The sequence below is a fragment of the Acartia tonsa genome, chromosome 9 (genome assembly GCF_053477335.1).
Source record: "Acartia tonsa isolate MP-2025a chromosome 9, ASM5347733v1, whole genome shotgun sequence".
In the NCBI taxonomy this organism is placed as follows: Eukaryota; Metazoa; Arthropoda; class Copepoda; order Calanoida; family Acartiidae; genus Acartia; species Acartia tonsa.
The window spans coordinates 41,134,706-41,147,822 of NC_137268.1; the positions used below are offsets into that span (position 1 = coordinate 41,134,706).

The following is a 13,117-nucleotide window of genomic DNA, read 5'->3' on the forward strand; positions in this document are numbered from 1 at the left end:
TCAAAAGTTTAATCTTCATACAAAAAAATCTTACTGCTTATAAAAATAACAGCTATGCCACTAGAGGCCTCTAGTTGCACTTCATGAGGTGGAGAGGGAGAGTCAATTTTATTAAAATAAAGAAAATGTAAAAAAACATTTGGGTGGGGGATCATTTTTTTAGTAAACCTTCCTAGGACCTATGAGGAGCTACACTGTGCAGGAGAATACTATCGGTTCAGCGGTTAGCGAAAATATTCAGTAAACAGAAACAGAACCATTCACTATTTACTTTTATATACAGATGATAATAATTTAATGTACTTTTGTCAAAAATAAAATTCATTCCCATTATCATAAGCACTTTAACAAGTAGAGGCCCGGTCTATTATCAATATCTTTCCTAACAGCCCAAAATAAATTTTGCAAGAATAGTTATTTCTCGCATCGTATTATAAACGGCTTTAACACTTTTTTTACTAATACTTTTAATCTACAATTGGGTAATATTTTTTCTCGTATTCATTCGAATCCGGTGGATAGGAACCGGTTCTCATCCATACGAAAAAACTATGTCTCGCATCGTATTATATCCAGCTTTCTACGAATATAGAAATGTACAATTATGAGATTAAAACTATTTTTTTTAGCCGGTGACTTCGTCACCTCGGGGCTAAAAAAACTTATGATTGTACATTTCTATATTCGTAGAAAGCTGGATATAATACGATGCGAGACATAGTTTTTTCGTATGGATGAGAACCGGTTCCTATCCACCGGATTCGAATGAATACGAGAAAAAATATTACCCAATTGTAGATTAAAAGTATTAGTAAAAAAAGTTTTAACTATATTGGTTTTAAGCAACGAATCAAGACTTTACAACAGAACCAAATCTTTTTAAGCCTACGAATGTCTGTATTTGTGCCTATCCGTAGCTTTAGATTTCGCTAACTGCTGGATCGATATGGTTTTTTTTACAGTGATGCTTCTTTTAGGTCTAGGTAAGGTTTATAACTATTTTTACGGTAGGTAGATCCAACCTCTGTAGAGTAATCACCCCCTGGAAAAACTAAATGAAAAGTGGATGGTCTACTTATCCCCTAAACCCAACCTCAAGTGCCCTAAACGCCTCTGGGGGCGTAGCCGCTTAAGCTAGGTATGATAATAATCAAATAATTCTTAATAATTATTTATCATAGTTTACAGTCGGACAATTAAACGTATAGAGAAGCTACACAACTAAAAAAGATTTGTTATTTTTCTTTCTCGCTGAAAATTTGAAACAGTTGTCCGACCCATTGGCTGTATATGTAAGTGCAATTAATTTCTAACCTATCTGATGATACAGCAAATATTTTTGAAACCCTTAAAACATGCATGCTTAATAAAGGCGAGCTAACCGTAAGATGTAAAGGGCCCCCTACAACGTCATATCTATCTAGGACCTATTGAAGCTAGATGATCTATGAGGGTTTTTAATACTTTAGGTTAGGTGTTCTTTGGCACTGGGTAGCCCCGCAGGTTTTAGCACCGCAGATATAGGCCCCGAATCGTTATGCTTAGAAAAAGATCCAAATTCCCGTATTTAAAAAATAAGGAGGGGGGGGATTTACTGCTCTACAAGCACATTGGGAAAAGCACCAAGTAAATTTTAAAAAGCATGCATGTTTCAATTTGAAGGTATAAAAACTGGCAGCTCATATCAAGTTGTGAAATTAAAATTATAATTAGAAACCTTTACGTCTGCATGTCAATCAAAATAGTATCCTGGATTTTTAATTAAAATTTTCACAAAATAATTTTTTTCTTTCATATTTTTACTTGGGTTTCATTTTAATTGCTCAGACTTTTGCTTAATAGGGAGAGGGGTTTTGGAAAGTCTAACCCCCTCATCTTGAAGAAAGGTGATTGCTCGAACTTGACAAATACTTATCTTTTTAAAATAATTGTAGACCAACCGGTTAAGTCAAGTTGGTTTCTGATATCTTACAATTAGATTTAAACAATGGAGATTAAATAACTCTATTTCTACATGGGGTTTGGACCCTTGCCGACTTTCAATTGGGTCTTTGAATATTAGCTAATAGCGTCGGAAATATTAACAGAACCAAACTGATTATCTTCTCTAACATATTTAAACAGACTTATATGAAGTTACTTTAGTAAAATGCTAACTCTTCTATGGCACTTAAATAAATAAGATATATTGATATTATGACAGGGGAAATTTTTCGTCAATTTAAGTTTTAAACATAGAACTCATTCATGGGTAAGTTCATTCAACCAGTAGAGAGGAGGGCGGAGAGGGGATAAAAAGGTTGGATGAGGGGGGGGGGAACATTGTTTTAGACAGCTCCAAGTTTCACTTTATTAGAGAAAATGATAATCTGGTGTAACATCCAAGTAATAATAAATAGATTGTTGGGATGCTGGCTTTTTTTTGTAAAGATTTGATGATCAATGACGATGATTAAAGTCCCTCCACAGATTATGACACCATACGAAAGAATACCCTATGAGAGGCCAGTATTCACTGTAATTGACCAATGGTAAAAGCTATGCTGGCCTCTCATTGGTTATTCTATCATATGACGTCATAATCTGTGCAGGGACTTTAATCATCTTCATGATCAATGTACCCTACTCAACAATTGGTCTGTTGGTCTGTCTGTGTTGCTTACATCACATCCGTCTATTAAGTATGTTTTATTTTCTCAGCTGTTATGAAAGTTGGACTGCTCCAATTCTACGGGTAGGTTCATTTATCCACCATGCATTTATTCTCCAACTTGATAAATCCATTTATCTGTATGTTATGCTTTGTTTAAGGTGTATAAATTATTGAATAAATATTATTGTTTCTATGTATTGCTGTATTGGTTTATGTGTATAATAACATACAATAACTATTAGAATCTACTCACTTTTTTATAATTTCATATATATGCTTAACTACAATGAATATTCTGAACCTTGTTTATTGGCAAATACATAAAAAGAACTGATTTTTGTTTTACGAAGGAATAAAAGCAAAATGAGAACAATGAGAAGTTTTACTGCTGTAATAATGAGCAAGGATATAAAATTTGTGCGGAATTGAATCCACACTTTGTTGTATTATAAAAAGGTTGACACAAAATTCCATCTTTAAAAACTGTCCCAAGACAAAACGAGAAATTGGAAAGTGGATGAAATTTTAATCAGATGAATAATTGCAATATGTTTATTCATTATTTCTTTCTAACTAACATTTCTGGTGGCTTCGCCTCAATTGGGGATCTTTTAATATTTGTAATATCGCTAGATAGTATTCAACTTATTCGATTTTTTTGGCAGACAAAAAAAACTCTATACCATGAAATGTTTTTGAGGAAGCTCAAATTTCTAAACTGCTATTTAAGATAGCGGCTGATTTTTTATGAAGATTTCTTACATTCAAGAGCATCTAGTCAGTTTGGTAACTATTTGTTAGATAGATGGCTAGATTACTTGATGAATATACGAGTAAATATTTTTGTTTTTAACTTAATTCAAGTCTGTTCATTATTTTTGTTTTTTTTACTCTATACAACATTATGGTTCTTGTTTTAAAATTAACTTTGTCTATCTGTCTGTCTAGTGTTTGTTTGTATTGAAAAGTAGATGAAATCGCCTTTCCCTAGCATTTACGTATTTCTTCTGAAATTCATAGGAAGGTTTTTTACTTGCATCTCATTTTCCTCCTGAATCATTTTTTGTTTATCTGACATTTCTTGATCCTTAGATAAAGCGTTTCAATGATTCGTTGCTTCTGGATGTTTTCATCCTTTTTTTGTTATAAAATTTCAAAATAAAAGGTACAATCATATATTAAGAAAAAGATATATAAATTTATTTTCTTCTTATAAATGTATAAACACATAAAACAAATTAATATAATAGATAATATAATAATCATTACATCATAAACAAAATTTAAATAAAACATAATAGAGTAGCACAGCATAAAGATAATCTGTTAAAAAAAAGACTTATCCAAAGAAATAAAAGTGTTTGATAGCTTACTTCTTTATTGAATAATAGATATCACACTATGCAAGAAAAAAAAATTGGAGGGGGGATTTTTTATTTTTTGGGGGGTTAGGGGTTTCCCACCCCCCAATAAAATAGCTTAAAACCACCACAGGACCAATAGGTATATACCCTGAAGAGTAGAATCCAATCCGTTTAGTGGTTACCGAGATCTTAAGCTTCGGACGGACAGACATCATTCTACTTTGTATTATAGATGTGAAGAAAAAACTGCCTTTTCGTGCCAAATGAGTACACATACTAACAAATAACGTAGCTGAATTGTTCCTACACTTTGTTGCTATTGGTTAATTAATTATCATCTGGACTTTCTATATAAGTTATCACTATATAAAAGTACCAGGATGTAAGTCTGTCTGCTAGTGTGTTTGTCTGTCTGTAAAATAAAGCTTTTTACAGGTCCAGAAAGGGTTTATGGCTTATCTGGGGCAGGTTACCTATAACTCCTCAAGAAAAATCGCCACTGGGAAAAAACTAAAATTTAAACTGGAGGGTTAATTTAATTTTTACTCGAGTATCTTAAATATAACATAAACAGAACGTTGATTTAACTTAAATAAATTAGTATGATTTTATTTCTGTAGCTTAAGATTTCGATAACCACTGAACCTAATGAGTTCCCCCATTCTATTGAAGCTTCACATAATCCATGTGATGGTTTAAAACTATTTCATTATCAAATTTAAGCCTTGGAATGGTGCTAAGTTATTTTTCTTCTTGCTTTTATTCCTTTAAATACAGAGCCCCTAGATTTTTAGGACACAACCACTAATTATAAATAATTCAATCAAGTTATGCTTTTAATATACCAAAGCACGACTGTAGAGTTCTAATATTCAAATTGACGGTTGTCGTAGTGACAAAGAATATACGCTAGTGGTAGAGTAGCCGTGCTACTGTAAATCACTCTATTAATGATTTTAATGGTAAAATTCTTTTCAGGCGACAAAAAAGATTACATACAATTTTGATTCAATCTTACTATACAATAAGAAATACAATATTACATCATTAAATAATTTAGAATATCAATTTGATAAAATTTAATTATTAAGATCATTATATATACAATAAAAAAGAAATATGTATTCAAAAAATTGAAAAAAGTTCTTTTTGTCTTTCTTAAAATTTTTATTATAATTCAAGACATTTATCAACTTATAACTCAAGCTTTTTATAAATATAATATTACTCACTAGTTCAATATTACAAACCTAGACGTCTCTAGTCTATAATAGCTAATATAATTGTAGTTTAATATTTGGATGCTAGGTGTCACTTAACAAGAAAGTATAGATTTATCCACTGTAAGTGCTGTGTGATGATTCCTTCCCGGCATATCTAATACTGGCAACCACCTGAAAAAAGAAATAGATTATTTTCCAAGAAAATTAAGTTTTTGTGAAGTGTCTGTCTTTTAGTACTTCCATCCATTTGTAACGCTTTTTTTATCATTCAATTTTGTTCATTGTCGTCTACTTTATCATCTATAAATGTCTCCAATTTACTTTATTATTTATTAGCCTTTTAACATCAATAGGCTTTGCTTCTATGAGACACAATCGTTTTTGTTTATTATATTTTTTTATAAATTAAACTAATCCACCCATTACAGAATTTAAAGTCATGATTAATTTAGTTTTTAAATAGTTAAATATTTTTACCTGTCTTTGAAAGAATCATATTCTAAAACATCAGACGGGAAAATTTCATCCCTTAAAAAACAAATCATAATATAATTTTGATCACGGGTAATCTAGCTTTATGCCTTATTTTTAAAAAAAAATAGTTTTGTCAACCATAGCCTCTATGGGAGAGCGGAAGGTGTCAGGTAAAAAGCTTAAAATCACCCAAGGACATTTATAAAGGAACTTGAAAAGCACAGCCGATTCGTACTTCGCTTCAGACAGAAAAACCTTGACATTTTATATTATAACTTTATTTGTTGCTTCGCCCAAAGCCTCTAAGGGTGGGCGTGAGAGGTAAGGAAAATAGCTTGAAACCACCCCAATATATCTATAAAGGTTCCTTAGAATCTCAACCAATTTGGACTACCAATTTCCGAGATCTTTAGCTGCAACAGAAAACCCTTCTTTATATTAAAGTATAATTGCATTCTACGGTCAGTTAGTTAGTCCTAGGATGTTGACTAAAATATTACCTCCTTCCTCCTTGTTCATAGCTACCACCAGTAGCTACTATAGTATTGTCCATTACAACAAGACTCAATCCTAAACAAAAATAAGGTTTGTTTATTTTAAGAAATTTTTTTTTTAAAGTACTAAAACCTGTTTATTACTAAGTTTTACCAAGAGGAAAACATTCATAAAGCTTAAGGTTTAACAAAATTTAAAAAATATTGGTCAAAGCCCTCTAATTTCAAAGGATCTCGGCAAAAGCGCGGCATCCACGCGCGCACAAGTCTTAGAGTGCTAAAAAATTACACTAAAAGAATATAATTAGTAAATCTGATCTTTAAAGGAAAATAAGCGTTACAAACAACATACATACAGAGTGGGTTTAACGTCTGCTTGCAAATTTCTTTCTGATCTTTAGTAGCGACTTGGCTGAGTTAATATTTCCGACGCTATTTGCTGATAGAAAGACCCAATTGAAAGTCGGTACACCGTGGACATACATTTATTTTACTCCTCCTCCCTCCATACTTTTAGTTTAATAGTTTACCTAATCTTGGTTGGGGAAGTGGCTCAACATATTTCCATGATGATTCTCCAATTACTAAAACATTTAATACTTGTTGATAAAATTTATAATGCAAGGGATTTTGTCTGTACTTCTCTCATTTAAGATCTTACTGATGCGCGACTGGTCACATTATTTTCTGGGGGTAACTCTCCACCCCCCCCCCCCCCACCAAACATTTGAAAACGTTCCAATTCCCAACATCAAAAGATTATATTTGATAGGTTTCGTGTTTATCATCAATTTATTTAGAATTTATATATACTGAATTGCTTACAATATTACAGTTTATTGCTATTTTTAATTGATCAAGCATTTTTTATCACAAAAAAAAACAATTTCACCTCTAATAATCAATACCACTTAAAATTCCTGTTAGTTATTTCTTTATTGTATTTTTTTGTTTATGCTATGCTATGATTACAATTTTTCACAGTTACTGGCTTTAAAATCCAACTTACCTAAAATTTCCACCGAGTTAAGTTCATCACCCCTACCAGCAGTTACTCTCCCCCCAGCTACAATTATGGCCTCTGCACCATTGTAGTTGAACATGCTGCAGCCATGCGTCCATCTTAAAAGATTAATCACATTCAAATATTGGATGACTATATGGATGAATAATTCCTAGTAAACTAGATCCATGCAAGGGCTTGAATCAAATTTTGTAAACAAGGAAAAGTTGGCCAAAATATTTGGTCCATTCGTCACAAGGCAGGATACATTGGACTATAAACTTTAATGTTACCCAAAGAATTCTAAACATGTTCCCATTTCTGTTGGCTCAAAAAAACCTTTGGGTACTTTTATTGAATTTTTATTGATTGGTTCCAAACTTTTCAACTAATGTATTAGGTCATAGGACAAACACATGAATGACAAACGTCAAAGTGGACGCTTAACCTAACCTAACCTATTGTATACCATCCTATAGGTTCTTCAAATACCTAATGCCTTTGGGGGGCTTATTTGTATATCAATATCGATCTTAACCTAACATAACCTGTATACAAATACTTATTAAACTTAATATTTTAGACACCCCACCGACGTTTGTCTGTCTGATGTTTGTTTCTTCTGCATTTGTCCTGGACTCATACGTGTTTGTTATCATTGGAGTGTATATCAATTTGACATACATATATAGTCTTTCTTATCCCTTAAGATTCCTGGATTACACCATAGGCCATTGGTCCTGACAGTATACCTGGCTTGATTCATGCTGGGCAGATCTCTGATGAAGCCAGAGTCAACATCATATTCTTCGACCAGGTCCAGTGGATCACCTGTCCTGCCAACACCATCCTGTCCACCTGTCAGTACAACCTTACCACTCTTCAGTACAACTCCACAATGCTAAAATATAAAAAAAAAACATAATTATCCGTATGAAAAGTTTCTGGATTTCTGCCTGGCTGGAACGGTTTTCAGGTAAAATTAGTATTTTTTTAAGGAGAATTTTAGACCATTTGGTCAAGGGAGAATACTTCCTAATTTAAGAGATGTTATCCTGCGATACAAAAAAAAAATATTGTAATTGGATAAAGTGTCTCGAAAATGAGCCATATGACGTTATATAAATTAGGGAAATTGGAGGAGACGTGAGTAAGAAAACCCCTAAAAAAGAGATGGATAATTCCTCATTTTTATGACGTCTCATGGCTGATTTTTTAGACACTTTGTCCAGTTACAAAATATTTAATTATTTTTTTAAAACTATATTTGTGATATCCTCTAACTTTGAAAACAATAAAAAATAATTCTTCAAACAAATTTACTATGAATTAGTAGAAGAATTAAGTTGTTCCTCCACTTCCTAAACAAGCTGATAATGCCAACCAAACTCAATCACATTCGGTTGAATTATGTTACCTGATATCTTCTGACAGTGAGTAGGTTTCCCTCCCTCCAGGCTGTCACTGCCTGCCCCCTGACTGTTGGCATACTCAGCAGCTCTGTTGTTTGGTGCCTCTCCTTTCCATCCCAGCCACCTAGACATCAAATTACAATCAGTTTGTTTTTTCCTGCATATTTTAAGCAGCTTATAGTGCATAAAAAATGACGTCATACAATACAAATGACCAATGAATGGCCAGTATACATTTATAATGGCCATTGGTAAATGTATACTTGCCCAATGCCTATCATTGGTCATTTGTATTGTATGACGTCATTTTTATATTGACACTATAAGCTGTTTCACAAATTTTGTAAAAAAGTTTACCTGAAATATTAAAATAGAAGGTATATTTCTGATCATTTTCAATGTAATTTTTGCAGCAGAAAGAAACAAAGCCGCTTCACTTTTAAGATTCGCAGCTCATATTATTTTAATCTACATCCTATAAAATTTCTTAAGCTAGCCTTTTTCTGGTATATTTATTTGTAATACCTGTAACCCAGACTTTGTTGCCAGCAGTGATGGCATCTGCATAACTTCTTCCCTCCAACATTCTAAAAATAAAAATTCATCATTAATGGTAATATTAAAGACGGGGTATGGGGGAGATTTAGCTGAAAATAGATTTTAACCACTAAAGGACCAGTATGTATATTCCCCAAAAAGTCTAACCTCGTCGGTTAAGCAGTTACCGAAATCTTAAACTTCAGACAGACAAATTGAAAACTTGCTACTATTATAGATAAAAAAAGGGATGCCCTCCTCCCCCCCCCCCCAAAAAAAAAGTGGTTACTTACTCTGAAACTTTTTCCCAGGAAGACTTCATATCCAGGTCCCAAGTCCAACATAACGTTTTATCATCTGCAGATCTACCACCACATGTTAGTAGCCTAAAAAATGTATTCTTGTAATAAATTCAATAACAAAATTCATTCATTCCGTATTAATATAATGTAAAGAAATAGAGAAGGCACGAGATATATGTAACTACCTACTGGGTGGGGACCATAAGCTGACTTGAGTCAATATCAGCATCAGAAATATAAAAACATCCAAGTCGCTACAAAAAAAATAGAAAGCAATTTGCTAGCCGACAAAAAGGGTGTCCACCACATAAGGAAAAAATCACAAAAAAGCACTATTTACCTGTTACTGACCAAAGCAGTAAAATGATCCGCCAGTGAAATAACTAAGTTTGGACCAGAGCACACACGGTTTGAATCAACTAAAATAATTAACATATAAATATAAATATTAGTCTAATTTTGATTTAGGTAATACAAGGAAGACGAAGAAAGTCCCTCAATGACGTCTTAAAAATGAGGGATGAGGAGACATTGGGAAAGAAAATTCGTAAAAAAAGAGATGGATAATCCCTCGTTTTTTGACGTAAAATGCTGATTTTTTAGGAACACAGTAATAGTGTCTGACTGATTATGACGTAACAAAAAAAATTAGCCAATGAGAGGCCACTATAAATTTTACCATTGGTCAATAACGGCCTCTCATTGGCTAATTTTTTTTGTTACGTCATAATCAGTCAGACACTATTACTGTGTTAATTTTTTAGGGACTTTCTTCGTCTTCGATACAAGCGGCAGCACCCCTACATCTTGGGGGCTCTGTATTCAAAGGGTAAGGGTGTAGAAAAATAGCCTTAACAATAGAAAGGATTAAATTTTAATAAAAATGGCCCATAACCATATCAAGACCTGTATGAAGCTTTCTAAAATGGAGAACTCAATCAGTTTAGTAGTTATTGAAATATCAATCTTTAGACAAAAACCGTAGTCTTTATATAATGATTTGTATTATTTTTGTATTTGATTTAGTATTTTGTCCAAAAAAAATAAACTAAATGCTACTGTAATTTAAAAATCTTTAACAAGAATTTAAAAATAGAGGTTTCGTGATATTTTAAAAATTTAATACACACATAAAGTTTGTTTTAAGAATTGGTTTACTTTTTTTAAAATATAAAAATGAAAATAAAAACAGAAAGATAAATAGATTGATAATTATTTAGAAGATAGATAGACAGATTTACTAATAAATAGATAAACTTACTTATGGTAACATTATTAAGCCAAAGTCCATCCCAGCCCCCAACCAAAACAAGAGACTCACTTCGAGATGTTAATCTTCTAAAACACATAAAAAAAGAAATATAATAAATTTTGCAGCAACAGCCGATAGTTGCAATACCCAACTGCAACTGCAGATTGTATGTTAAAATTTTCTGATTCTTTTGCGCATTTCCTAGGAACTTTTCTATTAAGTTTTCTATCCTTATTTTAAGCAAATATTTCAGGCAGCTTTGCATTCTTGAACGCAATCGCCTTAGGGGTTCATAGGCATGATATAGTAGCTTGCTGCAGACTTTATATACTGCTTGGTAAAGTGGCCGCAGCTTTCAAATCCTTGTCAAAAAGCCGCTCAGCCTTTTCCTAGTTCTCTAATCAAACCAGATATCTACATGGTTTAAAGTTTACTTACTTTAAAGTATTACACTCAGCTGTACCACAAATCTGTATGTCAGTTGGGGACCCATAACAATCTCCCCTGAAAATATTATACACGATTACTGTAAAGTTTTATGCTGTTTTGATATCAACATAATACCAAAAGTCAATCCTATTTAATAAATAATCTGGATGTCTAGAAAGATCTCATATAATACCTCTACGGAAAGTAGAACCTTATCTATAAAAAGTAAAGGCACTTAAAGATAATGTAGATAATATGCAAAAAAAATAATATACAAAAATGTAGATATGAATAATACGATGGTTCCAGTTTGAACAGGATTATAACCAACATTTACCCAGACCAGCAGACCAATATAAATCTGTAGTTTAGCACAACTACTATAAAATATTTACCTTTCTCCGACACATTCTCTTTCTCTTCTCTTTACACCCCCTCTGTAAAAATAAAAATATATTGAAACAAAAAAAAAGCAACAGTGGCAGGTAATAATCTGGTTTTTGGTGCTTTCCCTCCTAGAACATGTTTCAAATTTCGTTCTGTGTGTAATAAGTAACATTGGGGGGGGGGGGGGGGGGATTTCTGTATCAAATTGACCTAATGGGCATAGAACATACGTGGATATTATAACAGGGGAAAAGTTATGCTAAAATAACATTGGTCAGTTCGTTCATTAAGTAGGAGGGGAGGGGAAGAGGTAAACAAGGGTGGATAAGGTGAGCATTATTTTAGCCAGCTATAAGTTTCTCTTTGTTAGAGTATAGGATAGTCTAAGATCCAAATAATAATAAATCCATTATTGACCTGCAAGAAGTTGAACAATCTGTGAAAGGTGACCAGTCCGTCCATTCCCGCCGTTTTCCTGAAATCATTCATGTAAATAAAACAGCTTAAAACCTGTCGGTCAATATAATTGATTGCTTGTCAGTTTAAAGAAGTATTTACTAAGGATGGATGGTCTTACAGGCCAATTCCATGGAACAAATTCTGAAAAAGCTTAAAAGTGCCTAATAAAAATGACTTCATACAATACAAATTGACAATGACGGGCAGGTATACATTTTACAACTGGTTAATAAAAATGGATACTGGCCTATCATTGGTCATTTGTATTGTATGACGTTTTAAGCTACTTCAAATTAATTGGAATATTAACCTGTTGCCGAAATCTTATTGGACGAAGTGGGTTCTTTGTTCAGCTTGTTGGGTTTAGGCTTGGGCTTTGGCTTTGAAACCGGGCAGTCAGTTGAACATCTATATGAACAATATGATTAAATTTAAACCAGAACTAAGTGGAGCACTATCAACAGATAAGAAAGGAGAGGAGATTGGACTGTTTATTACACTAGTCCCCAAAGTTTTATAAAACGTTTTTACATTCGTTGGCAACCTTAGGGACTTATGTTGAATGTTGATGGTTGGTTTATTTAGTTGAGTATCCAAATGTTTCAACAATTAGTTGTAATCTACAGAAGGGGTATCATCATAGGGGATGTACAAAAAAAATTCGGCTATTGTCTTATCCCTTTAGATCCCTGACTAACAGATCATCTAACCATATCAGAATGGAGATTACCTGGATAGTTGTGTGTCTACACCTTCGCAGGATTTTCCATTATTTCCTCCATCGGCTATTTCAAATCTTAGACTAAATTGAAATACATTGATTAACTATTACAGGGGAAAAAAGCGATGGTTTCATGTCTTAAAAAATTTTGATTTTGCCTCTGAGAGATTGCAAATATTAGGGTATCATTTTACTTTAAACTTGTTTTCTTTGTACATTTTTTTTTGTTCTTGGCTTTTTTTGAGCTGTTTAAAAATTCGGTAATATCCTATTCGAATTTTTGTTTCAATTTTGAAAATTTGAGTACTCCCCCCCCCCCCCCCCCCCCCGACAGCGATCTATGAACTCTGGCCGCATCGTTCGGCTCCCTATCCTGCCTAGCCGCAGCGCTCGGCCCCCTTGCCTGC

At 33.0% G+C, this 13,117-nt stretch overlaps 1 protein-coding gene across 1 annotated transcript in view; it reads right to left on the reverse strand.

Moving 5' to 3' along the window:
• Nucleotides 1-3,973: 3,973 nt before the first annotated feature.
• Nucleotides 3,974-13,117, reverse strand: part of LOC145328951 (uncharacterized) — a 103,317-nt gene continuing 94,173 nt past the window's right edge. The window contains exons 24-39 of the mRNA XM_080172923.1: nt 12,720-12,791; nt 12,300-12,397; nt 11,948-12,005; nt 11,539-11,580; nt 11,153-11,218; nt 10,724-10,800; nt 9,803-9,881; nt 9,454-9,546; nt 9,149-9,210; nt 8,629-8,747; nt 7,964-8,112; nt 7,218-7,330; nt 6,739-6,792; nt 6,215-6,284; nt 5,718-5,768; nt 3,974-5,411 (exon numbers count right to left, since the gene is read on the reverse strand). Coding sequence (XP_080029049.1) covers nt 5,333-5,411; nt 5,718-5,768; nt 6,215-6,284; nt 6,739-6,792; nt 7,218-7,330; nt 7,964-8,112; nt 8,629-8,747; nt 9,149-9,210; nt 9,454-9,546; nt 9,803-9,881; nt 10,724-10,800; nt 11,153-11,218; nt 11,539-11,580; nt 11,948-12,005; nt 12,300-12,397; nt 12,720-12,791 — 1,282 coding nt within the window. The 3' untranslated portion in view covers nt 3,974-5,332. The remainder of the gene's footprint in view (nt 5,412-5,717; nt 5,769-6,214; nt 6,285-6,738; nt 6,793-7,217; nt 7,331-7,963; nt 8,113-8,628; nt 8,748-9,148; nt 9,211-9,453; nt 9,547-9,802; nt 9,882-10,723; nt 10,801-11,152; nt 11,219-11,538; nt 11,581-11,947; nt 12,006-12,299; nt 12,398-12,719; nt 12,792-13,117) is intronic.